The sequence below is a fragment of the Mesitornis unicolor genome, unplaced genomic scaffold, assembly GCF_000695765.1.
Source record: "Mesitornis unicolor isolate BGI_N332 unplaced genomic scaffold, ASM69576v1 scaffold2048, whole genome shotgun sequence".
Lineage (NCBI taxonomy): Eukaryota > Metazoa > Chordata > Aves > Mesitornithiformes > Mesitornithidae > Mesitornis > Mesitornis unicolor.
Window position 1 is genome coordinate 34,251 of NW_010203642.1, and position 27,084 is coordinate 61,334.

At 36.5% G+C, this 27,084-nt stretch overlaps 1 protein-coding gene across 1 annotated transcript in view; it reads left to right on the plus strand.

Annotated features, from left to right (window-relative positions):
• Positions 1-27,084, plus strand: part of PTPN4 (protein tyrosine phosphatase, non-receptor type 4 (megakaryocyte)) — a 78,779-nt gene that overhangs the window by 13,689 nt on the left and 38,006 nt on the right. Inside the window, exons 3-11 of the mRNA XM_010190761.1 lie at positions 2,704-2,811; positions 6,702-6,744; positions 6,842-6,920; positions 11,889-11,933; positions 12,185-12,237; positions 14,428-14,548; positions 15,645-15,732; positions 16,909-16,997; positions 23,128-23,191. Coding sequence (XP_010189063.1) covers positions 2,704-2,811; positions 6,702-6,744; positions 6,842-6,920; positions 11,889-11,933; positions 12,185-12,237; positions 14,428-14,548; positions 15,645-15,732; positions 16,909-16,997; positions 23,128-23,191 — 690 coding nt within the window. The remainder of the gene's footprint in view (positions 1-2,703; positions 2,812-6,701; positions 6,745-6,841; positions 6,921-11,888; positions 11,934-12,184; positions 12,238-14,427; positions 14,549-15,644; positions 15,733-16,908; positions 16,998-23,127; positions 23,192-27,084) is intronic.

Sequence of the window (27,084 nt, forward strand, 5' to 3'; positions counted from 1 at the left end):
AAGTATGCATAACATTCTAATATTCTGATTCAGGAAAAAACATTTTGTATCTAGCTGCCACAGTTTTATGTTAGATAGCTCCCCTTTTGATATATTTTTCCATCATTCCCTGTTTTAAGAGGAAATACTAATGTTTATCTTCAAGACTAAAGCAGATTTCTACTCATGCTAATCTGCATTTATTGGTTTTGCTTTTTTATTATAAATTATTATTTATTATTATTTTTATTATAAAAAAGCAAAACTAGAAACTTGTTGCCATACTTTTTATAGATTATAGCAGCTATTCAGTGATTGTGATCGTATTACAACTATTCTGAACCTTTCACAATGAGCAGGACTGTGACCTTCACCTGCTCTGGCAAGCTGCAGCATCGTTATATAAACGTCAGACATGGGTTAAACTAAGGTCTGGTTTTACTAGATGCTTATCTTTATTTTGCTCTGAGAGTAAAACATTGTGATCAAAACAAATGCTTCATGTTGAAACTAGTCCTCTCTTACCAAATTTGCTGCTCTATTGCAGGAGAAATACCTTCCTTGCGGTCGCGAAATGGTGTTCTGTATTGCTAAATTCAGACTGATCAGCAAAGTTGTAAGCCTTTTTGTTAGGAAACATGTATTTGGATATTTAAGAAGCACTATAAATTCTCAGGTTTAGATTTGGAAAAAAATGACAGAATTGATATCTGCCTGTTATTTGAAGAAGTAACACGTCAGCTGTGGTGAACGGAGGCCTAAATGTGGGCTCCAAATGTTTCCCATTTCTGATAGTTACTGTCATAAGTTCTTAGTTTGAGTTCTGATTCAAATCTAAATGGGGAAAAATGCCAAGAAGCAATTAGTGTTGCTATGTAATTTTAAAATTAGTTTTATTTGCTGAAAAAATTGTACTGATTACTGTTTTATTTCAAAATATACCAGAAACTCCTAATTTAGTAAAAATGAAAGTGACTGTTTTTGGATTGTGTATAAAAATTGCCTTATACATTTGTATTGTCATATATTTATTATGTTAACATCTGGGTTTTTTCTTTGCTTGTTTTTAGTTACTGGAAAGTGAATTTTTCAGTAGTGAACTTTTTAACAATGGTGCTCCCACTGGCTGTTTACTTCATTAAGCATCAAGAAATTTCTCAGTATTATTATTTTTTTTAAGATCTTTCAAAGTAAATACAGCAATTCTTAGATCACTTTAACTTAGGCAAATTTATATAGGACCTTAAGTATAGGCCTTAAGTAATTTCAACTTAAATGCTCAAAGCTATGGTTATGATTTTCCTACTGGGATACTTTCAAGCATAATTTGTTGATAGCTGTTTTCTGACTTATTTTTTAATTATTATTATGAAATAAATTATCAAGCTTCTTGGAGTTTTTAGCCCCCAGTCAATGGCTTTGACAGCTTACTCCAGTGTAATTTCAGCTGGACAGAAAAATGAGTTTTGATGGGATGCTCGTAGACGACAGCAAATGTCTGAATAACATTTGTAGATTTTTCTCATATATGGATATTGATGACATTCTTGCAACCTTCTTTTGACCTTTTAGTTACATACTTTTGTTTCAGTGGCAGTAAAAGTGAAGTGTTGTATAAGCTCTATGAGTCATTTAGGAGCAGAATAGCTTTTTTTTTTTGTTTTACTACTTTAAAAATGTCTTATTGCCTGCAATAAATAAGACAAGAGGCATCAAGACCACTGTAGCATCAATAATACTTGGCACCTAGAAGATTGCTGGAGACTTGCTTGGTGCCAGAGAAGTAGAAAATCTGGGTGGAAAATGTATCAATCATCTCTTTCATAATTTATTTTTGTTTGACAGTTGTTCTTGCAGAATTTTTCCTCATCTTTTGTACTTCAGGAAGCTGTGACACTTTAACTTCTTTGGGAAACTCCCTTCACGTTTCACCAAATGTGTTTATTGAGTCCTGTCACAGTGACACGTTCAGCGTTTCAGTTACTGTGTTGGCAGTGTTTTCAGGTTAGGCAAAAAATTGCTAGGTACCAACAACTGCAGATTCTTTTTATATCATTTTGAGGGTAAGGTTTGGCCCTGTCATAGAAATCACGTTTGTTCACTTGTCTCTGAGAAGCAATGTTACTGTTACTCAGTTCATTTGAATTAGTTCATTTAGAGTGAAGTGATGTCTTTGAGAAAACACATTTAGATTACACTCCTCAGTGAGATATTTGGCTACTTCAGCTGTTTGTGCCATTTAACTCTGGAAACATTTTCACTATGCTGATTCTTCTAGATTCAGGAGTAGGTTTTCAGATAAGGTAACTTGTACAGACCTGTACTTTTGAATTCAGTGACCCACACAAGGCTACACAGTTCTTTGTCAAATCTTGCCCTTTTTTCCTTTTCTTTCCTTTTCTTTTTATTTTCCAATATTCCTTTTAAATACCAGATTTGGCTAATGAGTGGTTTTCAGGAATAATCATGTAGGTATCTGAGTAGTGAGAAATTCTTACTGTCAGAAAATGACAAAAGAGGAAAAATAGTGATTCCTTACTTATGTTTCAAAAAGAGAGATGAAGCTCGTTTAAAAATAGTGCTCCTGGGATACACTTCTTGATACTTAACATTTAGGCTGCCAGAGCACATCTGAAAGAATGTCTATGTGCTCTGCCTGCCTGAAGTCTGTGTTCAATTATATATATTTGTTTGTTAAACAATATATGCATTTGTTCTCTGCAGAAACATGATCAGGGACAAGTTCTGTTGGATGTAGTCTTCAAGCATCTCGATTTGACAGAGAGAGATTACTTTGGTTTACAGTTGGCTGATGAATCTACTGATAACCCTGTAAGTTGACTGTTTTATAAATACGATTTCACAAATCATAATCGCATTCGTCACTGTTCTCTTGTGTCATTATGAAAAGAAGTAAATAGAAGCCATTGCAATATTGTGCCGTCTTCTCTAACTGTGTCATTTGTCTGGATCCGAATCACCTTGTAGTTATGATAACACTAAATGTTAATAGTTACAAGCTTGGAGTAAAATCTTGAGATCTGTGCTTATGAAAGAATACCTTCAAAGGATATAGCTTGTTTTGTTGTATCTATTTACTAGACTGCATAATCATTGTCAGTTGGGATAAGAAATAGTAACTTTTAATTTTTTTTAATTATTATTTAATTATACCTGGTAGGTCTTTTCATAGTGCTTCACTGTCTGACAAGGGCTGTCAGCTCATTACCTTAACAGAGAAAGGAAGGGACTCTTGTGAAAATGAGCATTTATAATGGTTCAGTGACAGGAAATTCCATGGGACAGAAACCAGTAGAAACTCATAGATCCAGCTGTACTGTTCAGTGGCTGAAATAGTTGTAGCTGTAATGCTGAGATTATGACTGAAAGAATACTTCTGGAATACTTTCTTTTATAGGTATCAAATGTTCAGTACTTGTTTTAAAGTGCAATTTAACTCAGTATTATTCCTTGTAATATGGTTCTTTGACCGACTTCCATTGTATGCATTTCACAGTGATGGGGCCTAAATTTATCTCCCAACCTGTGTGTCAGAAGTAATTTTGGTTCACAAAATGTGCAGAATGTGATCTATGGAGATAAGTGACACTGGGAAGTGGTGATCATTCAGTAACTAAGGTGAAATTCAGCAGATATTGCAGTCTTCAGTGCAGATTTCCTCTGCTGTTGTTTTACCATGAAGAGTGACTGTTCTAAATAGAAGGAATACTTTTTTATCTTACTAAAAGGTTAGATTTTTTTCTCTTCTTACTTTAATGTCTTTTTTTTAATGTAGAAGAGAAAGAAAGAAGTCACAAAAAAGCCATAATTTTTCTTCTGCCTGAATAGCAAACTACTTCCACATTTCTTTCTTCTCTAGAGCAAATTATTCTTAATTATATTTCTAAATTATGGTAACATTAAGATTATGAATATGAATAAAGCTGTATAGCACAGTTGCTGATATCTAACAAAGTTCTCTTTTGTAACTTTGTGGATAGTTCTGTTAAGACTTTGGCTGGCTGGCCTCATTTAATCTTTCTATTCTAAACTTTGTTTCCAGGCTGAAAAGACATAGAAAGAAAAGGCTCAATTGTTTTTCAGCTTTGCTTAAGAAGTCCTTAGTTTAATATCACTCAGTATTCAGGAAATTGTCGTGTTTCTCATTCTCATTTATCTGGCTTTCCAAAGCTTAGACCTGTAAGCTCTCTTTTTTTAGTTTATGTATCTGGAAGCAGTTCAACACAATGCTGTAATAGAAGGATCTGGGTAAGAATTAGTCTGAAAGAAGAATGACTTCACAGCTATTTGGTATAAGCACTTGCTTTAAAGGTTTAGTATTCTTTGACTTCTGAATATTTTGGCTTTTCAGCACGTATCTAGTTGCCATGAAAACAATGTGTCAGAGCTAAATAGAAATGTTAACAGTATTAGTCATGTAAGCTTGAAGAATTTATGGGTTTGACTAATTTCATTTTTTGATATCAGTTTACTTTTACGCTCAGTTCATGTGAAGAAAGAAAACAGATTGGATTGACAAATAATCTAGCTGCTTGTGAAACAGCAGAATATTGCTAAGATATAGTCACTATGGCAGGAGATAGGTGATGGGGAGAAGGAGATTCTGCTAATGAAGTGTGAATCCTCTTATCGTTGTGCCTAAATGTGGATTTCATAAACTGCACAGCTTTGTTTTTATGTAATATTAGTGTCACAGTAAAAGTCAATGCAAAAAAGCGTTGCTGTTCTGTGGTGCTGGAGTGGTGTAGACCCAAAAGCTGGGGTCTTGGGTTGTGGGTGACTGGAGCAGTGCTGAGAAGGGGGAGTTCTGATGCATAGTGGAACGAGAGAGCAGTGAATGCTGTCAGTGTGGGTGCTGGAGTGCCCGTGGCAGGAGGGCGTGAGGCAGGGATCATCGCTGGGGGAGGAGTGAGAACAGAAATGACTCTCCAAGGGACTGGACTGCAAACTTCATGGACCCCAGATCTGCCTGCCTCTCAGGCTTACTAGGATGTAAATGGGATGTCTTGCTAGCAGCAGCTTGATTCATAAAATTCTCGTACTTTTGCCTAAATCCCATCAACTTCAGCATCTTTACAATATTAAGTGGTTTAACCCTCTGCAGTTTCCCAGAGAGAAAATCACCTTTTGCATTTGGATCCAGTGATATAACATGAAAGCAAGGATATTGCCTGTTAAACATGGTTCAAAAAAAAGTTACTCTTCTGTGGTTTGAGCTATGCTAGTACATACCAAATTGATCTTTACAACCAGAAGGAAATGTAAATGCAAGCTTTTCTGCTAGGCATTTCAATTCCTGGTTTCCTGGATTATCTGTAGTCTCAAACAGTACTTCCCACAATAAAAAATAAATCTAAGAATTATCAGACAGATCTGTGCATTTATCAGATATACTAAGGATCATAACCCTTTTCTTAAGGATACTTGAGTATCTTTCACCATGTTTTGAAAGATTCTTATATAAAATTCATGTGTATCCCTGACTTGACAGTCCTTTCTTAAGCCTTCACGTTGTCTTAAAAGTTAATTGATCCTGTGTGAGGTTTTTTTGACAAGACACTCTTTGACCTGTATCACACTGTCTCTTTAGTTTCTCTGAAGTCATCTGCTACAAGGATACATCATTTTTTATTCCCAATGAATAAAATGACTCAGAACTAACTTCAGATCCACAGTTTGTGTCAGATAGCTCAGGTGCCTCTGTGTGTTTGCATCTTCCTCCCTCACGTGAAACGAAAAAGGCCCTGAGATAAATGTGAGGTAGGTACATGCCATAAAGGGTTAGAGCTCTGTCACTTCATGGGAACTGTGGCCATATAATAGTTTCCTGAGGCTTGTGGGCTTACACTGCAAGGCAGGATGAGGAATCGAACTCTATTTATAACTAAGATAGATTTATGAGTTAATTGAACTATGTTGGTATGTGCAGAGTCTGCTGGGTTGCTGACAGGGAGTAGTTTAAACAACTTATAGGGCTTTCCAGAGAACCATACTTCTATCTGAATTTGCAGTGTTGATTTTTATAAAGATCTGTCTGTACTTCCCCACAGCAGCATTCTCCCATAAAGGCGATATAAATTGAGCGCTGTTTGGTGAAATTGTTCTGTAGTCCTTAATCCAGTAGGCTGAGTGCTGAGCCTCTGGTTTCCAAGATCCCAATTAGTGACTTACCAGAGATGACAATTTGGAGAGACTCTGAGCCAGTGAGATCGCTCCCTGGATGTGTCAGACCTGCATAATGCAGTTTAAAATACTAGTTTAACTCGTTTAAGCAAATTCTCTTCTGAGTTGGGCGAATTAGCCTGCTTGCAGCTCTTCACTGCCGCAGTTGGTTCATCTTGGGTAATCAGTTTTGAGAGTAGCTGAAGATTGTTACCATACCTGAGTATGTATGGTGTGGTTGAGTTCTAACCACTCTCAGGCTGATGTGCCAGTCAAAGAACCAAGAAATGGTTGAATTAGCACTGTAAGAGACTCATACCTGGACAGCACAGGTTAATCTCGGGGAAAGAGGAACAGTAGCAACTCGTAATGATGATGTTGGTGTCTTTTCAGAATCAGTACCAGGACTTTGTATGCCAGTGGGACATTTTGGTAAAAGACCAAGTAAAAAGTAATAGAAAAGCAACGGTTTCTTGTTGTATAAGAATTTATACTACTTTATTTCTCTAAAGTTGGTGTTATAAATTGTCTCTTTCCAGAGGTGGTTGGATCCAAACAAACCTATCAGGAAACAATTAAAAAGTGAGTATATGTATGTATTTAGTCAATTCATGTATTATTATTATGCTGTTTTTCCAGGGTCCCCTGATTAATTAGAAATAACTTTTCTTCACCATAGGAGGATCTCCTCACAGTTTGAACTTCAGAGTTAAGTTTTTTGTAAGTGACCCAAACAAGCTCCAAGAAGAATATACAAGGTAGGTCTAGTTATGTTATCAATAAAACATTTTTCTAGAAGCCTTATGTTTAAGGGGAAGAGGTTCATTAGGGTTTTTTAAGGTATAAAATGGAAATTTTCTTTTAAATAATTTTTGTCATATGTTTAAGCCTCTAATTTTTGCCTAATAATTACAGATGTGAACTATGCAGTTGCAGCAAATCAATATAACAAAAAGCCTCTGTGAATAAATTAACAGATTTATATGCAAAGTGAAGTAACTACATGAAGAAAATACTACCAAGTAGAAAGAGAAAAGGGAAAATAGAGAAGAGAGGAAAAACTTATTCCCACTATTCACCAATGAGTACAAATTTAATTTTATCCTTACTTGTGTTCTCCTTTGTGATTAAAAAATTCCTGAGCTTTCTGCATTTTTTTTTTCTTGACATTCCCCTCATTTTCTGCTTGGCACTAATAAAATTAATCTCTGTTTGTATGGTTGTAGCCCTAGCTTGAAGCATGTAAGATTATTTTGATAGCGATGTGTTGAAGTCTGTTGAAGAAAAAGCTCAGTGTGAATCAAGATAGGACGCTTGTGAGTTGCAATTAGTCCCTGAAGAAATGCCTCAAATTTTCAGTATTCTTAATTAGTTCTGGTCCTCTACGTAAGTGACGTGGTTTGACAGATTAGAATTTTTGGATGTTAGCCATTCTGAAAACAGGTCAGCCCTGTTCAAAAAACACTATCCACATTATTAATGATACCATTATAAATGTAAGTACCAAAACTGTGAAAATTTGAGTCCACATTTGCTTGTAATTTCTTTTGATTTGTCATATTTTGGACAAAATTTTACACAGTCTATGCAAACAGAATTTACTAAAGTGAGTCCCAGAGATCCTGGATCAGGCTTTATTTTATTGAAATATTTACTCTAGGAAAATCTGGAAATTTACCACATCAGAATAATGAAAAATGTGTTGTTTGAATTAAAAGACAGTGTGTAACATTCCTAAGGAGATGGAAAAAACAGTAAATGTTGATCAATGTGAACTAAACAGTAAAGAGAGAACTGTTTACTTTAAATGTTGTACTGTAAATACAAAGCTATAAGTACAGTGTCCTTTTAGATGAGAAATAATGTATGATTGCTGTATCTAGGTCAGCTCTGCCTTTTTTCCTAATAGGCCTAATTGCCCCTGAGAACACTCGTTTGTATTTGGAATTTTTATAACGAGGGAGTTACTATCCATGGGGTTTTTTTGAGGGAAGCTAGGATGCCATGGCACAAATATGGGGTCCTTTTGTGTAATCAGCATTCCCTCCCCTTAAAGAGAAAAGAAACAAACTGCAAACTTCTGACAATTTCAGCTCAAGCTGAGACTTTTCAAAGATGCTCAGTTTTTATGAATGTCATGAGAACAGAGGAATGGCATATCAGGCAGTATGAGTAGGTGCCAGGCAAAGGTTCAGTGCAAGCTCGTGTCTTATTAGACCTCTGTGAGTTCAACATGAATGACCCAGGTCAGGAAAGGTCAGCAGGAGCTTGCCTTGGGTTGGAGTTTAGCTTTAGGAACTTGGCTTGGTAGGAAATGAAGCTTTGTTAGTTCTGCTCATGGCCAAAGGACTTGCTTATTAGCACTGATTCCAGTTAGCAATAATTCTGTCTTACCCTTTCCTAGACATATCTAGATAAGGAAGATGAAAACGTTGTAATGCAATGGCACCTTCATTGTTTTAGCTGAGTTTGTTGTGCAGGCTCTTTCGGACCGACATTGCTAAAGCTTCTGCTGACTTCCTGTTTTGCTCAATAATATGCAAGGCTTCAGTGTTCAAACGGGTGGTTCACTACCAAGCCATTACCTTCACTCTTTGCTGAAAACAGTGGACAGAAGATGAACACTGCTTGGTGAGGTCCCTGAAGTACCGTGGAATATTTCTAATAAAGCGTTACACCAGAAAAAAAGTAAAATAAAATAAAGGTGCAGCTGCACACACAGAACATTTTTGTCCTACTTCTTTGCAGCTATAAATGTGGAGTTAACAGGAAAAATAGGAAAAATTGAATTGTTCAGTGTGTTTGTGAAGAGGGGCTCAAGCGAAGCATGTGAAGCAAATCCTTTTAATGTCTAAATTTAACTTGTCATTTATTGCTTTTTTAACAGGTAAAGAAATTTTGCTTTGTCTGTCTGTTTTTTTGTTTCAATATGTATTTTAAGATGGAAATGAAGAAGTATTTTGAGGTCTCTAAAACCTGGCTAATGTCTCAGTTTTAACTGCCTGAGGTCAATACCTTAAACTGAGTTTCTTGCCTTTCTGGTCAGTTAAAGAACCCCTAGGTGGTTCTGTAGGAGTTGAGCACGTAGGCTAACATCTTTGTTTGTCAGTTTGCAAGTGTTTTCCCTCATTTTCTTTCGAACATGGAATGTGTTACCCTTCCACTATATTTAGCTTGTAAATGATTGGATTTCCTTGTGTGTATTTATAAATGTTTGTAGAAGTCTTTGAAGTGGTAGTTAATCTACTTTCTGAAGACTACACAATTATGAGAAGTTATAGTATGTGTAATAAAGTTACATCTTTTGATTTTAGTTTCTTACTGCGAGTTAATATTGGGAAGTAGTTAATGTTTGGGTTCAGCTGAACTTGAACTAGGTGATTTTGATAAGTAATTTTGATGAGTGTTTAGAGTGAATGGGTATGACTGATTACAGAATCAGAACTACAAGAAGGAAATCAGATGTTTAATGATAATAATAACAACAATAATGTAGAAGGTCCCAAAACAGAATAAATCTATAAGAAAGCAGCAATGTTGTTTAAATGGCCAAGCCCAAAGAGTGGTGGAGAACGGTGTCAAAGCCAATTGGTGGCCACTCTTGTACAAGTGGTGTTCCCCAGGGCTCAGTGCTGGGGCCACTGCTGTTTAACATCTTTATCAGTGATCTGAATGAGGGGATTGAGTGCTCCCTCAGCAAGTTTGCAGATGACACCAAGTTAGCTGCGAGTGTTGATCTGCTTGAGGGTAGGAAGGCTCTGCAGAGGGACCCAGACAGGATGGATCGATGGGCTGAGGCCAACTGTATGAGGTTCAACAAGACCAAGTCCTGCACTTGGGTCACAGCAACCCCATGCAACTCTACAGACCTGGGGAAGAGTAGTTGGAGAGCTGCCCGACAGAAAGGGACCTGGAGATGTCGATTGGCAGCCAGCTGAACATGAGCCAGCAGTGTGCCCAGGTGGCCAAGAAGGCCAATGGCATCCTGGCCTGCATCAGAAATAGTATGGCCAGCAGGAGTAGGGAAATAATCGTGTCCCTGTGCTCAGCTCTGGTGAGGCTGCACCTCGAGTGCTGTGTTCAGTTTTGGGCCCCTCACTATAAGAGGGACATTGTGACACTGGAGTGTGTCCAGAGAAGGGCAATAAGCAACAAAGCTGATGAAGGGTCTGGAGAACAAGAATTACGAGGAGTGGCTGAGGGAGTTGGGATTGTTTAGTTTGGAGGAGACTGAGGGGGGGACATTACTGCCCTCTACAACTACCTGAAAGGAGGTTGTAGAGAGGTGGTGTGGGTCTGTTATCTTGAGTTACAACCAATAGGACAAGAGGAAATGGCCTGAAGTTACAGCAGGGGAGGTTTAGGTTAGACATTAAGAAAATCTTCTACACTGAGAAGGTTGTCAAAGACTGGAACAGGCTGCCCAGGGAACTGGTGGAATCACCATTTTTGGATGTATGTAAAAGCCATCTAGATACAGTGCTCAGGGACATGGCTCAGAAGTGAGCATGGTAGAGTTAGTTAATGGTTGGATTTGATGATCTTTAAGGTCTTTTCCAACCATAATGATTATATGAAATTTTCTACTTGATCATTTTTTTTTTAAATTTAAGTAAAAAGGCATTAGAACCTAAATTTTACAGCTGCTTTTCACTCTCTGTTCTGAGGGGTTTTTGCTGAAAGTTGAAGCTTGTGCTAACATCCTGCTGTCTCAGTAAGTCTTGTTTGTTACCCCACTTCAATCTCTGTGTCAGTGGAGGTTTATAGCAGGTGTGATTTGCCACATGATATAAACATTTCTACTTTGAAATTGTCTAAAACCTTTGAGTGAAATGTGAAGGAACTATATTGAATAAACAAAAGATTGGTTCTGAGATGTTAACAAAATATTTAGGTTTTGTTGGAGAAACAAAGGAAGTAATTTAGAGGGAAATGTTTGCAGTTTCAGGTTTGTTGGGATTTTTAAGTCCTAGTGTTTGTGCTGCCACTGTTTGATGGGAAATAGTTCTTGTTTTATTAAAGTGTTCATCTGTTCCCTTTGCTGTTTCCATCTCCCTTTCCTGACTTGAAAGAGTGAGTATAGGAAGACTAGATCAATTTCTAAAACAAGCTTTTCTCACTTCATAACTAAAGAAAACTTGAGAAGTTCAAGGGAAGTCAGTCAGAAGGCGTTTGACGTAGTGGAATCCACAACTTTTATTTAAGAATGTAACTCCAAAATACTCAGAGTAATCATTTTAGTGTAAATGAAAACAGAGTAACATCAGATACTCAATGAGAATAAATTAATTTTATCTACCTGGAGTACAAATCATTCTTATTTAAGGTTCCTCCATACACAGATGCAAACCTCAGATTTTGGTTGCCAAATTGAATAGTTCTGTTGTTCGCACTCATTCATCATGAAGACGCTTCTTTTTTCTTTTTAAAAACTTTCTAAGTTCAACAAAAATGCTGGAAAATAAAGCAGGCAGAATGTGAAATTTGTAGCCTTTTAGTGAAATATAATGTGTAACTTCCTAGCTGGTAACTAGTTTAATTTACAAATTTGTATTGTTATTTTACTAACCACATTTTAATTTCTTTAGTTTAGTTTAAGAAATAGCATGCAAAATGTGAAGTTTCAGTTTTACACTAACTGGAAGCAAAATGCATTAAATTGATGAAAATTTATTTAATAATTTTATTTTTAATTATAGTGTTTTCTGTTTGTTTCTTTAAATAAGGTACCAGTATTTTTTACAAATTAAACAGGACATTCTCACTGGAAGGTAAGACATTTTTGTTGTATTAAGTGTGAAATGCAACTTTGGTTGAGGAAAAGTTCATGATGAGGGAATTTACTGTCAAAAATGAAAATATATTTAAAATAAAATACTGTTTATGCAAGTAGAAATGTTTGTAACAATTATCTGCCCAATTTGTTCATAGGCTGTGAAAGATTAGGCTTTTCAAAATAATGAAGTTTCATATGAAATATATAATTTTCTTTATTTCTCATTTTAAAACCTAAACAAAACAGATTGCCCTGTCCTTATAATACTGCTGCTCTTCTGGCTTCCTATGCTGTTCAATGTAAGTATAGTTAGTATTCATATACATGTTAGTACTGAAATATGTAAAATGTGGCATTGATTACTGTCTGAAGAATGTAGTTTGTATGGTGTTACGTTGTGATGTTTGTGGACATGATGCTACTTTTCTCATGATTAAGGAATTATGGTTGGTTGTTTTTTCTCCCCCAGCATGTTTTGATGAGTTAGATGTGGGGAAAAAACCCGGTTACTCTCTTTGCTTCTTTAAACACATGCAGTTAAAAAAAACCCAAACCTGCTTATATTTCTGTGTATTCTGACGCATGGGGTTGGGTTTTTTCCCTTGCGAATGATGCTAAAACATTTCTTAGACGCTTAAACATTTTTAACATACCATACACTGAACCTCCAGATAGGTGTGGAAAAGGGAGTTCTGGTCATATCTGGCCATAAAGTTCAAAACTGTTTTATGAATAGATGTACTTAGTACATGTTGTCAGTTTTAAGCCATCCAGTGAGTAGATAGGTCTTGAAGACTGAGATTTAGTCCTCTTCATCCCTCCCTGTTTTCCTTCATAAACTTAAATTGTTTAGTGGGAAAAAAAGAACACAACAGCCAACCAACTAAGAGAGTGTTCAGCACTTAGTTCTTGAAATTTGTCATAGTCAGAAATTCAGTTTTATAAGCAATCCTGATATATCCATCTATATTCATGTATTTTTCTGCTATTAAAGATACATGTAGTGCTATGTATGCTTTGCACATACCAGAGAAATAGTGTTCATGTTAATCTTTCCAGAGAAAATACATATAGTAATGACAGTGTAACACTTTTAAAGGTTAACACCTTTCTCTAGATCAGTCAATAGAATAATTTCTCTTAAACAAAACTCGTAGACTCCAGCTATTTGGAAATAGATATGCACTGCAAGTGCTGTCATGCCTTAGAATAGATGAAGTATTTGATAATGAGCGGGCACTGTGAAAAGTTTACATTTTAAGCTTCTAAGAATGCAATACGTTTATTTTTAAACTATTGTAGAAGTGGTGGGTATGCAGAGTGCTTTGTAGTTACATGTATATATGAGATCCCCTTGCCCTTAAGTTTGTCAGTGTGCAGATCTCTGCCTAATGATTTTCTTGCATGCCTATTGCTAAACTCTTTGGTTTTAGCTTTTGAGATTCTTTATGTAAAGAGCAGATTAAGATCTCGGACCGTTCTGTATTCTCTGTAGTAGATTTTAGGAAGGCATGCACTCTGTTGTGAAACCTGGTCCCATTTTCCAATTTTTAAGTTATTTAAATTAGGATCTGTTTCTGGCAATGCAGGTGCCTTCTTTCTTACCTTCCCTTGCTTGTCTTCCCTTCCATGAGTGCCTTCATCCCTCTGGTCAGTTCTTCCATGCCCTGTAAGTGTCCATAGGGCTGCCCAGGACCCCGCACCATGCTGTGTTGCTGTGAACTTTCCAGTTTTCACATGTTATGTTACTTAGCTGTCACTGTAGATCTGTTACATGGATTGGAGATACTTAAAGCTGGTTTTTTAAATTACTATTATTATCGTTAGAAAGCCTCAAAGCCTATATTTTTAGCAAATCTTGTTGTTTGTATGCTTTTTTATTCTGACAATAAATGTTACTTTAATTTGTTGCTTATAATTTTGAGAAGGTGTTAGAAGTTATGTAAATCCACTTTCTAGTATTTTCAAGTAAAGTAGTTTCAATGTAGGTGTATGTATGCATACTTTTTTCCCATACATACAGTTGAATGTGCAAAAAAATATTTTTCTAATGCTTCTGAATACATCTTGGTGCAGAATGAGTTGGTTGTTTTTTGCAGATCTTAATGAAGAAATAGCAGTTGTGATGTTAAAAATATATGTATTGTGTAATCATATGAAAGCAAGCAAAGGTAAAACATAAAAAGAAAAACATGAAGTACCTTGAGTATATTATTTAGTGCTATCCATTATGACAGCACTTATGAATTAATTTGTGTATTAAAAATCAAACACTTTATAAACTTCCTTCATAAGTACCTACTCTAAGCTCTCTTTAAATGATCTTCAGATGTTTATTCAGAAGGGAAAAGGGGAGTTCTAATGTCGTCTTGATTTTTGTTTGCTGTAGATCATAAAGTATGCGGGAGCAAACTCTTGTGAATTTGGGGGCATTGCACAATGCCAAGTACATCAGTGATAAACAATAACCTCTCTTTTTAATATTTTAGCCGAGCTGGGAGACTACAACCATTCAGAAAACTTGCCAGGCTACCTCTCAGACTATTCTTTCATCCCTAGCCAGCCTCAAGACTTTGAAAAAGAAATAGCAAAATTACATCAGCAGCACATGTAAGGATTTATAGCAGAAGATATTGACTGACTGTGTCAAATCCTGACTGCTGGTGCTGTGCTATTATATAAAAACTGAGTATTTTGTCATAAAGGCTTCTGGGTTTTATTTGTTGGGGGTTTTTAAGAGGATGTTTAATGTGATTTTTTTAATATATTGTCCGTATAATAAGTACCATTGATACTCTGCACAGACAGAATATCTATGAGAGAATGACAGGTAAAATAAGTGAAAAGCTGAGTATGTTGAAGGTACACTGAGAACAGGATTTGTGTGTATTACATAGGATATTACTTAGCAGGATATAATTTCTTGAAGAGCTTTTTTCAGTCTTTGAGAATGCCCTGTGCATAAGGGCTTTGTTTTCTTGGTGCTCTCACAAGTAAACAAGAGTTACTTTAGAAGTAACGAAGTCCTTTTATTCAGTATCTGCTCTTTCCTGTGTGCAAGTCTGTGACCTTTAGCTAAAGAGGAAAAGGCAATGAAGCAATGGAAAATATTTTTTTTTCAGTGTGTAACATTGTGGTACTTTTTCAGTGTTGGTTCCTTGGTATTTTAGAACTTAAGTGCTTCTTGTACAGTGAAGTTTAACAAAATGTAAGCTACGTTTACAAAAACATTTGCTTATTTGGGCATGTTTTTGGCTTTAGAAACTACTGAATGTTACGTTACATTTCAGTCAATGGCTTAGCAAATTCTGTTAGGTAGTGTAAAGGAGTTAAAGGGAGTTGATGGTGATATAAACTTTAAGGGTGAGCCTTGGAGAGCAATTTCTGTTATCAGTACAAAGTCAGAACTGCAAAAGCATTTTCCAGATTCTAGAGCTCTGCAGACATTTAAATGGTAGAGTGCATTAGAAATAAAATGTGTATGTTTGCAAGCTGTGCTGCGGACCTTTGTCAAGACTTTTGTCTATGTGGAAGCACAAGTGTTTTTCTGTTAAAATGTTGGGTTATAGTCTGTTTATGGTGAGAAAGGAAATTCAGATTTCAGGGTGGGAGTAGAAGTAGTAAAAAGAATGCAGATTTTCTGTTTGAGCTTGCTAGGGAGCCTGAGGTGGCAGGTTATGTTTCTGATTTAGCTTCTCTCTTTCAGAGGGTTGTCTCCTGCAGAAGCAGAGTTCAATTATCTCAATACAGCGCGTACCTTAGAACTTTATGGAGTTGAATTGCACTATGCAAGGGTAAGTTTGGATGAACTGGTATTGTAAAGTAAAAATGGATTCCTCTGAGATTTATGGGGGGAAAAAAAGTATTTTTAGTGAGCTTTCCTGATACCTGCAAGAAAAAGAATTGAAATAATATTATATTCTTACATGCCTAGCTGTGATTTACCGATTTCAGTAGCCAGCATTCTACTCTAGTGAGGGTATTTCTTTGCTTAAATTTGAGCTTAGTTATGTGTGTCATTCAGACTGAGTCTTGTTGGCCTGAATACCAGTTCAGTTGACTACAGGTGAATAAGAAAAATGCACTTGTTGAATGTGCTTTTGATATTTCCGGATCTGTCAGCTTTGAAAAATGTGTCATTTGGTTCATGCTAGAACTAAATTATAAACCATTATCATTATGTAATGTAACTGTTAGTAAGGTGAGCATACTAGAATTTGATATGGTGTCAGTTTTATCTGCTAAAGCAAATAGCTTGAATTCTTGACTCAGACGCTCTTAACCTGTCAATACAGTGCTACCATTTCTGCAAAGCCTCTGAATAGAGTCGTTTTTAGTAACTAAGACACCTCTGGCTTTTAAATTTTCTTGTCCTACTCCATAAAGTTAGAGAAACTTGCAATAGAGCTGGAAATGTCCCCCACCTCACTGCTGTCTGTATCCTGCTGTTGTTGCACACATCTTGAGACATCTGTAGGTGTTTGATTAGAGTCCGAAGATACTCAAGGAGAAATGTGCTATTTAAATATGCTTACAATATTGTTTGTTTTAGAAGCTCTCCTCTCTGTGTTCTGAGATTGCCATTTCCTTTCAGGTAGGAACTTAAGTTGCTGGTTGCTTTTAGTGTAGCAGAAGTCAAGCCAGGCTATTAGTGGTGCTATTCGTAATAAACTGCTAGAATACTCTCCGTTGTGTGTTTCTTCAAAGTTGATGGAAGATAGAAGATCTAACTTAAGAAATTAAAATTATGTGGTAGCTTATAAAGAACTCAGAGTAAACATTTGGGCTTGTCCTAAATAGGAATGAATGATTGTATTCTTACTTCTCTTATTAAAACATGTTTCCTTCCATGTTAATTGGGATCTGTTTTACTATGGTATTTGCGTATTTTGAGAGAGATGACAATGAATATATGAGGTTTCAAAGATATTTATATTGTTTTTCAAGTAATTTTCTCTTTTCTTTTGAAGGATCAAAGTAATAATGAAATAATGATTGGAGTGATGTCAGGTGGAATACTAATTTTTAAGAACAGAGTACGAATTAACACCTTTCAGTGGTAAGGACGGCTGTTTAAGCTAATGTTTTTGTTTCATATTTCAAAATATATTTTTACCACTACCAGTGTCACACACTTGAAAAAAGACTGAAACTTAGTTGTAGCATATCAGGTTGAAATTAATTACCTCATGCTGTGCTATGGATAATTTTATGGTGGGGTTTTGCATGCAGTGCTGTTAAATGATTGTGGTGCAAACTATAATGAATTTTCATTTTTTTAAATTTTTAATTTTTTTTTTCTTTAGGAGTTTGTAAACATACATAACTAACTATATAGCCAGGGTCTAGCTCACAGTCTTTAAAGAGACAACTGAACTGAATTGTATTAATCTGGAGAGTGTTTGCTCTTATCTGTTTTGTCATGTATAACTTAATTATGCGGAGTGTTTAAATTTAATGTAGATATGGCACTTGAGGATAACTGAGGTCTTGCTCTCAGGATATTATCACCTCTTCATCCATAGATAACCATTTTCATGCTAAGGATCAAAAAAGTACATTTATTATAGAAAATGCTGTCATTTATTTCTCCTCTTTATCTAAAATAGTTTTTAAAGCTGTTTTGTAAGCATGGAGTTATCCTCATTAAGTATGTTACTCCGTTTATCAGTCTTCTTAAGTTGGGATCATGTTCTTATTTATTCATATAGGAAGGGGAAACATCCAAGAGAAATCGTGTTCTGCACTGTAACTTCTGCAGTGCTCTATAGAAGTGCTCTGGTTTCTGTAGTGCTCTACAGAGGTTATGTCCCCTTCCCAAATGCTTTTTTTAGTTTCCTCAGAAGTAACTTTCCCTTGGTTTCCTTTGCTTGCTTTTAATCCACTTTGACAGCCTTACTTATTACATAGGTTGCTGAGTATCCTATAACAGCATTCTGAGTGGGCGAAGTCAGCCATATAAAGTTGTTACAATAGACATTAAGTTTACCAGGCTCAAAAGCTGTTTGCTCTAGAAAAATGACGAAAAGTTTTGCATTTTCTTTTGCTGCTGATGTGTGTGCTTGGGCAGTGCAGCACTGGACTTTTCTGAAGTTCGTGGCTGGTCTGTCATCTTCGTACAAACAGATTGAATTGATTACCACAACTGAAACTGGACAAACTTCTCTGAAATCACAGAATGGTGGGGGTTGGGAGGGAACTCAGAAGATCATCCAGTCCCACAGGCAGTTGAGATTCTTTGTGATTTGTTATTTTCTGTTAGTCCAGGGTAAGATCCATCACCTATAAGCAGTGACTTAGTAAGTTCCCTTGTAGAGATTCAAGATGTTAATCAGAGTCTTGATCTTTCCTGCAACCCAGTGAACTTCTGAGATGTTCTGGTTCTCTGTGCTTAGCTTGGTCTCAAGTTTTGTTGTAGGATATTACATGTTCAGTGGTTTACCATGTTGAGATAGTGTCAGTGCTCAAATTCTATAGATTTTCAGAGAGAAAGAAAAAGCTAAAGCTATGACATAAAGTGTTATCCATGGCCAGATACAAGTGAACATCGTAAATGTTCCTGTAAACATTCATGGAAAAGCCTGAAGCAGTTATGGAGTATGGAAATTTTCAGTCTCCATGGTTAGTTGGTTACATTTAAAATTACATTTTGAAATGATAAGTCTGGAACTACTGTACTAGTCAGTCAGACCTGCCTTGATAGTAGTGACATGTTCTAGGGAAGATACCCTTCATCTGGTAAGAGGTTTGAAGTGTTAGAGGGATTTCTGGGTTAAGGCTGCTTTATAAATGCAATGTTGTAATAATCGGGAAGTTTTTTTAATTCAGGCTGCTTTTACTGCTGTTATTTTTGGGAAAACAGTGTTGTTAGAAATAGGTTGTATAAAACACACTGGTAAATTACTGAGTACATACAGTGTAAGTCATAATTAAGCTACCTGACCTTACTGGAAGCTAGAGGTTTCTGTGAGCTCTGCTTCATATTGTTTGCATGCCAGGGATGCTGATGTAAATTCTTAGTGTGGTTTTTGTGTGTGTATAATTACCTAAGTAGTTCTTCTTTGTATTCAACTATATCAGCTGACATAGTGGATATTAATTTCTTCCTGTGAGGACTACAGTGCCAACATAATTGGTCTGTACAAGAAGAAAAGAACCACCACCACCCCCTGCCTCCATTTCGTCCTATTATGGACTTTTTTTTTTCCTGTAAGGATCTGAAATGTCAGTTCTCACAATATAGCTCAATAGTAGACCTGTTACCTTTCCTTTTTATCCTTAGTCAGGCAGCTGCTCCAGTGACACCAGTATTGATACTTTTTCTTCGTTTCCACTTATACTTGGTCCTGTGCACCTGGAGCTCTGTAACGTCTTCCCAATGCTATATGGCTGCAGTGAATGTTTAGATACCCCTTGTGCAGTACTCCTGAGCTGAGTTTTGAGACAAGTGAGAGGACAGACATGCATGCATGTGGGAAGAAATAAAGGTTTAACTATACTGCTCAGAGAAGAATCAAGTAAAAAATCTTTACCCTATCTCTCTTAATTTGATATTATATCTAAATTGTGTATTATGGCCCGTATGATCATGGGGAGAAATTAAATGAGAGGAGACAAGGCAGGAATAAGGCATAACAAAGGAGATTGCCTTTTATCCAGCGTGTCCGAACTTTATCTTCCTGTATTGTGGGTAATTCCTCTTTTCCCCAAACTGTGCTACCAAGCACAGATACCTGGAACACAGGCTCTGCCCTTGAAGACTGAAGAAAAAGAGCATGGCATACCTCAGCCTTTTCTTTGTTACTGGATCCTATGTTCAGCAGGTCCCCTTCGCCTCTCTTTTGCAGTCAATGTACCTCTGGATGTCTTTGTTGCCTCTCACATCCATTGCCAGTTGCACCTGCAGTTGCGCTTTGGCATTCTTAGTTTTGTCCCTGAATGCCAAGGTCATACCTCTGTGTTCTTCCTTGGTCATCTGATCCTGCTTCCACGTCCCTTATGCTTCCTTTTGTTTGAGCTCAGTCAGCCGTTCTGAGTTCATCCAGGTTGGCTGCTTCCTATGCTTGCATGTTTTCTAGTACATCAGGACTGTTCTTGACTGAGAAGATTGTCCTTTAAGATTGGCCACCTCTCCTCAGTTCCTGTGCCCCAGAAGGCAGCTTCCGAGGGATTTTTGCCTACCAGAGCTCTGAGCAAGATGGATTTTCTTCTCCTGAACTCTAGAGTTGTTTACGCAGCTGCATCCCTCCTCAGTTCCCTCAGGATCTTTACCTTCACCATCTCACAGCTGCTGGAGCCAAGCTTGTCTTCAGCTACTAACTCTGGACAGTCCTTCCTTGTTTGTGAGTTGCGCTACCAGGATTGTCTTCCTTAGCTGACCATTCCACAGCCTGTCTCAAAGAAATCTCAGTTGAGAACTTGATTGCTCGTGTCCTGCCCCCGTGACCCTCCTGGCAAGGGCAGCAGGGGTAGAGTCCTTGGTGAGAAACAGGGCTCGATAGCACGAGACATCTTCCACATATTTGAGTATAGTCCTCACTTTGAACTAGGACTTATATCTTTTTAAATGCAGTTATATTAATACCTTATGATTTAGGATGTCAGAGATGACTGGAGACTGGAAAATCATACCAGGAAAACATTATTGATGCCTGCATGTTCTTAGCCTTTTCCTTGGATATGCAACATTGCTGGCAGTCAGAGAAGGGAAGCAGAGGCAGACATGCCTTTTGCTTCAGCCGAGTATGGATATATTTATTTAATGACTTTCAGAATATTAACAGTGCATATGAACTCTGTGATCTACTGGTTTAGTTTTGTTTTTTAAAAAGAGATTCAGTTTTGCTGAGTAATTACTGTGTACTTGAATGGTGACTCTTATGGGTTGAGTTAGACCTTGTTGGCTAATGTTTTAGTTTTGAGTCAGCTCCAAGTGTTACCAGGATTAAAAAGCAGCTGACCTCACTCTGCCTAAATTACAAGTTGAGATTAAAAAACCGTGTGTTTCATCCTCACTATTCTCCTTGAATCTGTAGATCTCCATAGACTAATTTCTCTAGCAGAAAAGGGAGAAAATAGAGTAAAAGGAAGTAAAATGTTTTTATAAATTGAATAATTTTGATTTATTTTCAGGTTTTCTATTGGCGTGTTACCAGATTTACTTATGTTGTAGAGTGTGTGCAGTTCAGTTTTTATGAAAGGTATATGTTAAAATGTTATTTTAATTGCCCTGTACCCCAGAATCTTAGAAAATTAATCACAATGTTCTTCTGGTTAACTGCAGCCTAAATAGTCTAGTAAAACATTTCTCTGTTTTTTTCCCCAGTCAGACTGCTCTAATCACTAGTGTATATCCCATCCAGCAAATGTAGGACCCATTCCTGATTATTATTAAGCAATTGTTTGTCACAGGAGGAGCTAAGAAAATTGCTGCATTGCCAATAGAATAATTTGATTCAGTAAATAAGTTGTGGTCCCCTTTATAGTTTCTAATCCTTGAGAAACTAACTTCAATAGCAAAAATTTGTAAGTAAAAAAAATACAGAATGAAGTTATAGCTGTTGCTATTTTTTTGTTAAACTAGTGGCAAAGTAAGAAAGAAAAAAGAAATGGGAAAAGATTTCAATAAGCGTAATTTAAAGGCAAGTATTCACAGACTCCCTTTATGTTATTGTTACAGAAATACTCTGAACAAATTAGGACATCCAAGTTAGGTTCCTGCTCTGGATAATCCCCTGGAGAAAAATGTCTCCATTTGGTTTAGTTAAGAAGATGATTTCTGTATCTTAATATCCAACTTAGGTGTCTGTTAATGTTTTGCTTCTCATCTCTCTTAGTCTAAAGGGGTTTTACTCAACAAGATGATTAATATGCAAGTAGTAATTCCAGTCACTATCGAGGTCCCTGTATATTCTTTTTGAATTGCAAAGAACTTTTGAATTTCAAAAGTTGAACAAAGAGTTCAACAAAGAATTTCAAAAATTGCAGCGCTATCTTCACTGATGTGTTTTTGGGTGGCTTTTTGTTTTGCTTTGGTTTTGGGTTTCTCCCCGTGGGTTTTATTTTCTTTTGTAGCTTTAGCAAGCCAGTATAATACCTTGAAGTACAGGGACCATCAGAGATGACAGTTCAGATTAGTAAGGGTGCTCTGGATAAATATGCTGTGTAAAAGGTTGATGATAACCCCTGAAGAGTTTGCTGTGTAATTTCCTGGACATTAACTGCGTGATCTAGATTATTTTTTGCTTTGAGTTATGTGCCAGTTAGCAAAATCTCCTTCAAGTGAGGTAACATTTCAGTTTAGTGTTCTGCAGTTTGCAGTGTCCTATCAATTCTTTCTTCTCAAAGTTATGGTTTTTTTGGTACAGTTATAACCTTACTTTTATTTTTGACCTAAAGAATGCTCCTGTATATTAAATAAAGGATGTGCATTATCCAAATACTGCATTTCTTTGAAAAGTACATAATCAGATTGTGATGGAAATACGGCCTGTCTTTTCCCATTTAGCATAACTAGTATTACAGTGATCATCCCAAATTGTCTCAAAGTACTGTCAGCATCTCGTATGTTTATAGATAACCTGCAAGACTAAAAGATCTGTAGGCTGGTTTTTCCCTGTCATATGATATTTTAAATGTTTTTTCATCCTCAGTGTGTGTTTTTGGTTTGGTTTGGTTTGATTGAGCTTTTTGACTTCAGAAATACCAAGATTACCATCTCTGTGCTTATTCCTTGTCTTAGCTCTTTTACTGAACTAAGTTTTGGTTATATTTAAAGACATGTAAGAACATAGAGAAAGAAAGCCTTTCAGGAATCAGGTGAAATTCAAAGTATATTTTCATATTCTAAGGGATGATGAAAGCAGTCTCAGAAAAGAGAACATTTGGTTGGAATGACCTGCGGATAGGAATAGCTCTTTGGACTTTGGAACTGGGAAAAGATACTTAAATTAACAACTGCCTTGGGTTTAGGATGGAGTCAAGTGAATTTGATAGCTTAAATACATGTCTAATAAATTTCAAATTATAAAAGCTATTTTATATAATCTTTGATGTCTTACTTTCTGTCTGTGGAAATTAAATGAAGTCTGTTCTCTATAGAAAGTATATTTTCAGTACGTGTATTCAAACCGTTAACCACAATTCAGTATACTAAGTGTTTAAATATTTTGATTTTGTTTTTCATTTAGGTTGAAGATTGTAAAAATTTCTTTTAAGTGCAAACAGTTTTTTATTCAACTTAGGAAAGAATTGGTGAGTACTCACTTAAATCTGTTCTGAAAAAACAAGAGCAACATAACTTCTCCATACTGCACACCTGCATTATACTGACTGATACTATATTGATTCTTGCCTTTATCTGCAATTAAAAGCCCACTATTTTACCAACACTCTGGCTATTTCAGTTCTCAAATGATCCATTACAATGCTTTATTTTACTTTTTTTCATTTGATTTGCCCTGTGTTTTAGATAAGCTTAGTTTTACATTTGTATGTGGGAAATGTACCTTCTTATAGAAGATGAATGTTGAAAAGGTTGAAAGTGAATCAATATTAAATTTAAATTTCAGAAGAAAGCAAATTAGTTGCATCAGTTGTGTATGTGCTTGCAAGTAAATGTTTGACTAAAACATGCTGATTTGTATTATTCAGATTTAGTAATACAAGTTAGCTTCATTACTGATATTTAAACAGAGGAGATAAGAATGCCTTTGCAGTTTTAAATTGCATATGGTAATTTTTTATGCCTACTTCTCAATTTGTTGGGGAAAAAGTTGAAGCTTCCTGTGATGAATGTGTGTTTTACTGCTTGTGGTGTGTGTTTGCTACCCTGTGAAGCACCACTGGATCACTGCACGTTTAATTCAGCAAGAAATGGATTGTTCCATGCCTCCAAGAGATTAGTCTAAACCCATCACAGACATATCACTGGGGAAAGATAGAGGAATTCATTAAAAATATGACTATGTGATTAGCCCAACACATAATTAAAAGGTTTTGTGAGGTCCTTACAGCTAAAAGGATTTGAAGACCTGAAATGCAGAAATACTGACTAGATAAAAGATGGATTCTAGGCAGAAACGCATCATGACTACTGCAGGACTATTCCAGATTTAGAGACAATATGGTTAAAGAAGAAAAATAGGAGGAGGAAACAGCCATTGCATCAGATCAGGCCAATGGCTGGTGACTAGAACTAGTACTGGAAACAGGAACCACAATCTGTATCTTAAAAGCAGATCCTTTAAAATGAGGCCCAGGAACTCGTGGTTCTCACAAGTGGAACTACCTGGCCACATGTGGACTCTTCATTGTGTATTTGTTGGAGAAGTTTAACCCATATGCTTGGAACAGCGTGAGTAGCCGTCAGCTCAGAAGTAGGATAACAGGAACTAGAGGATTTGGGAGTACTTATGTGTAGAAAGAAATGAACTTTGGCTATTACATGAAATAAATGGGAGTATCTGTCATCGTGAGCAGACGTCATGCAATGTGAGCAGAAAAATGGTAATGATACAAAAAAAGAGGAGGGGAATATATCACTCCGGTGACACAGGTATTTCTTAATACCCTACAGGAGCTATAGGCTAGTTCTCAAAGGCAAACTGATCTTTGACAGCCCAGAGGACAAATTTGTCATAATACCAGGGTGTGTAACATCCATTACAGTGACAGGAATATACTGTATTTAGATCTGAGGTGAGATTTTTAAATTATTTTTAATTCCTAAATTATGAGCTGTAGTTGTTTTCTAAATCAAAACTTGAGAAAGGGCTCTAATAGCAGAGTTCAGGACCCTGAAGACTGAGATATCTAGATGTAAAATTGGGTTGGGTACTGCACTTGAGCGTTTTCTCCTTTTTTCTGCAGAAAAAAAGTCTATGTATAATTGAAAGTAATGCAAAGGTAGCTTTCTCGTCTTGGTTTTTTTCTGTTGCTTTTTATTACTCTGCATATTGTTACTTGCACCAGAGTGTAGTATATGTAACTAATGTAATTTCTCTTCTGAGACATCTTATCCAAGCCAGCAAATTAAAAAGCCTTGTACTGTTTTTCTTTAAACTCTATGTATCAGATGAAAACTGATGGCAAGAACTTAATTTTCATTCATTTCCAGTCACGAATGTTTTTAAGATCAAAGCTCAAATTTGGCTTCCAAAGAAGGCATACTTAAACTAATTTTTTAATCAAACCTAATATTAAAATTATTTCTAGAGTTGCTTTCTCTGAGTAGACTCGTAGGATAAGATTCTTCTCACCTATGTTCAGCTTCAGTTAGGTTAAAATAACATACTTTCTCTTTCATGATATAATTAGCTAACCAAAGCTCATTAGACTTCCCCTCTAGTAACCAGACACATGCAAAGAGTGAAGCACTTTATGTGAATTGGAAGTACGTTTTAGGATGGATTAAGTTGCTCTCTGGTGGTATAGGCTTACTTTTGCTTTCACTCCCATTAACAGAAGCCAGAGTGGCTCTTTTTAGGCAGCAGACACTATAGGTGAAGTGACTCAGTGATTGCACATTTTGTATGTTAAATGTCTCTGGTCTAGTGCTTTGAGTGTGTATTTAAAAGCACCGATTTACGATATGGCAGTGAAAGTATATTCATGGTATGCTGACGATAGGTTTCAAAGTGGTGCGTAAATACATAACAAATTTTACAGCTGAGTAACCATATTTATTTGGATGCAAAGCTGAGATGCTGTAAGACACTAAATTACTGGACCTGGGAGAGGAATTTTCCAGTGTTTTTATTTTTCCAAACTGGGCTACATGTGCTTTTAAGTAGTCCTAAACAGATATTTTTCAAATCTGTTAATGAGTGTTGAGAGTTTTTAATTGCAGCTGTCCTCAGAAGTGCAAGTGCCTTATCTTTTAATCACCTATTAAATTTATTCCCTGACTTGGCATTGCTTAGAGGCATGAACATGAGTAGAGAATTATTTGCCTACTTTTAATAGATTATATCTGTGATTAAATAAATCACTTAAAGGAAGTCAGATGAAGCAGTTTCCACTGGTAGCATAATATAATCTTGAATGGAAACTGGTTGTGTATTCTGACAATTATATAGCTGAAGTATTCATCCACTGGAGTGGATTTTCTTTCCACTGTTTCTTTATGTATGACTTCATCATCATTAGAAGCCCCCTGAGCCTTAACTTCTATGGCAGTTTTTTTCACGATTTTTTCCTGCCTGTTCGGTATACGGCTTCCCTTACATGCTTTGAAGCTGTTTGAGAATAATTCAGTAGTTTCATTTTTCTGGATGTTTCCCTAATCTTCTCTGGTTTTACTTAGTTGTACCTTTAGCTGTTGTAATGTCAATAGTCAGCATCAAACTAAAATCAAACTACTTCCAGCATACTTTAGTGGTCTTGATTGTTCAACAGCCAAATAAACTGTTCAGCTAGAATCGCAATGTGATATATGGGCTTATGTGCCCAAGTACATGCTTGATCTTAAGTAGCACTGACACTCATTAGATGCCTAGTTGATTGTTGCCTAATCCTGTCGAAGTTTCTGCCTTTGGGCTTTTACATGAAAAGCGGATACTGTTGGCACACTCTGCTTCATTGAAGCTCCCGCAGGAATTTTGTCCACTGTTTGTGGAGTATCTGGAGTCTCTGGAGCATCTGCTGCTTATAAAGCGCGAGTCTCTTTGTCTCTCTAAGAGATGGAGGTAGGGAATTTTTGCTTTGTTCTGGGATTTTTCTTTGGATGAAGTGAGAGACACCCACTAGAAAATGTTTTTCAACCCGTTTTCGCTTCTGAGCAGTGAGAGATCTGCTCTGAAGTCCCTGTTTCAAATCAGACAAAGGTGGGTTTGAATGTCTGTCCCTACCCAAGGTGAATGTTCAAGGCCTGAGCTGTTGAATGCGAGAGGAGCTCCAATATCCATTCTGCTTTTTTGTTTTTTTGTCCTTTTAATAAAAGAAATTACAAACATGGCTTAGACTTTACTTTGCCCTGTCCCTCCAGTGTTTCTTCTTGGATTGTGTAGGTAGACTGCCACACGGTGTACATTTATAAGGTTGTGATTTAAAGTAACTCGCGTGGTGGTATTTGGCTTACCTGTAGTTTCACGCTTGGGCCCTCAGCCTCTGATCATGGGTATTGCATTCCTGGTGCTGTCCTCTTT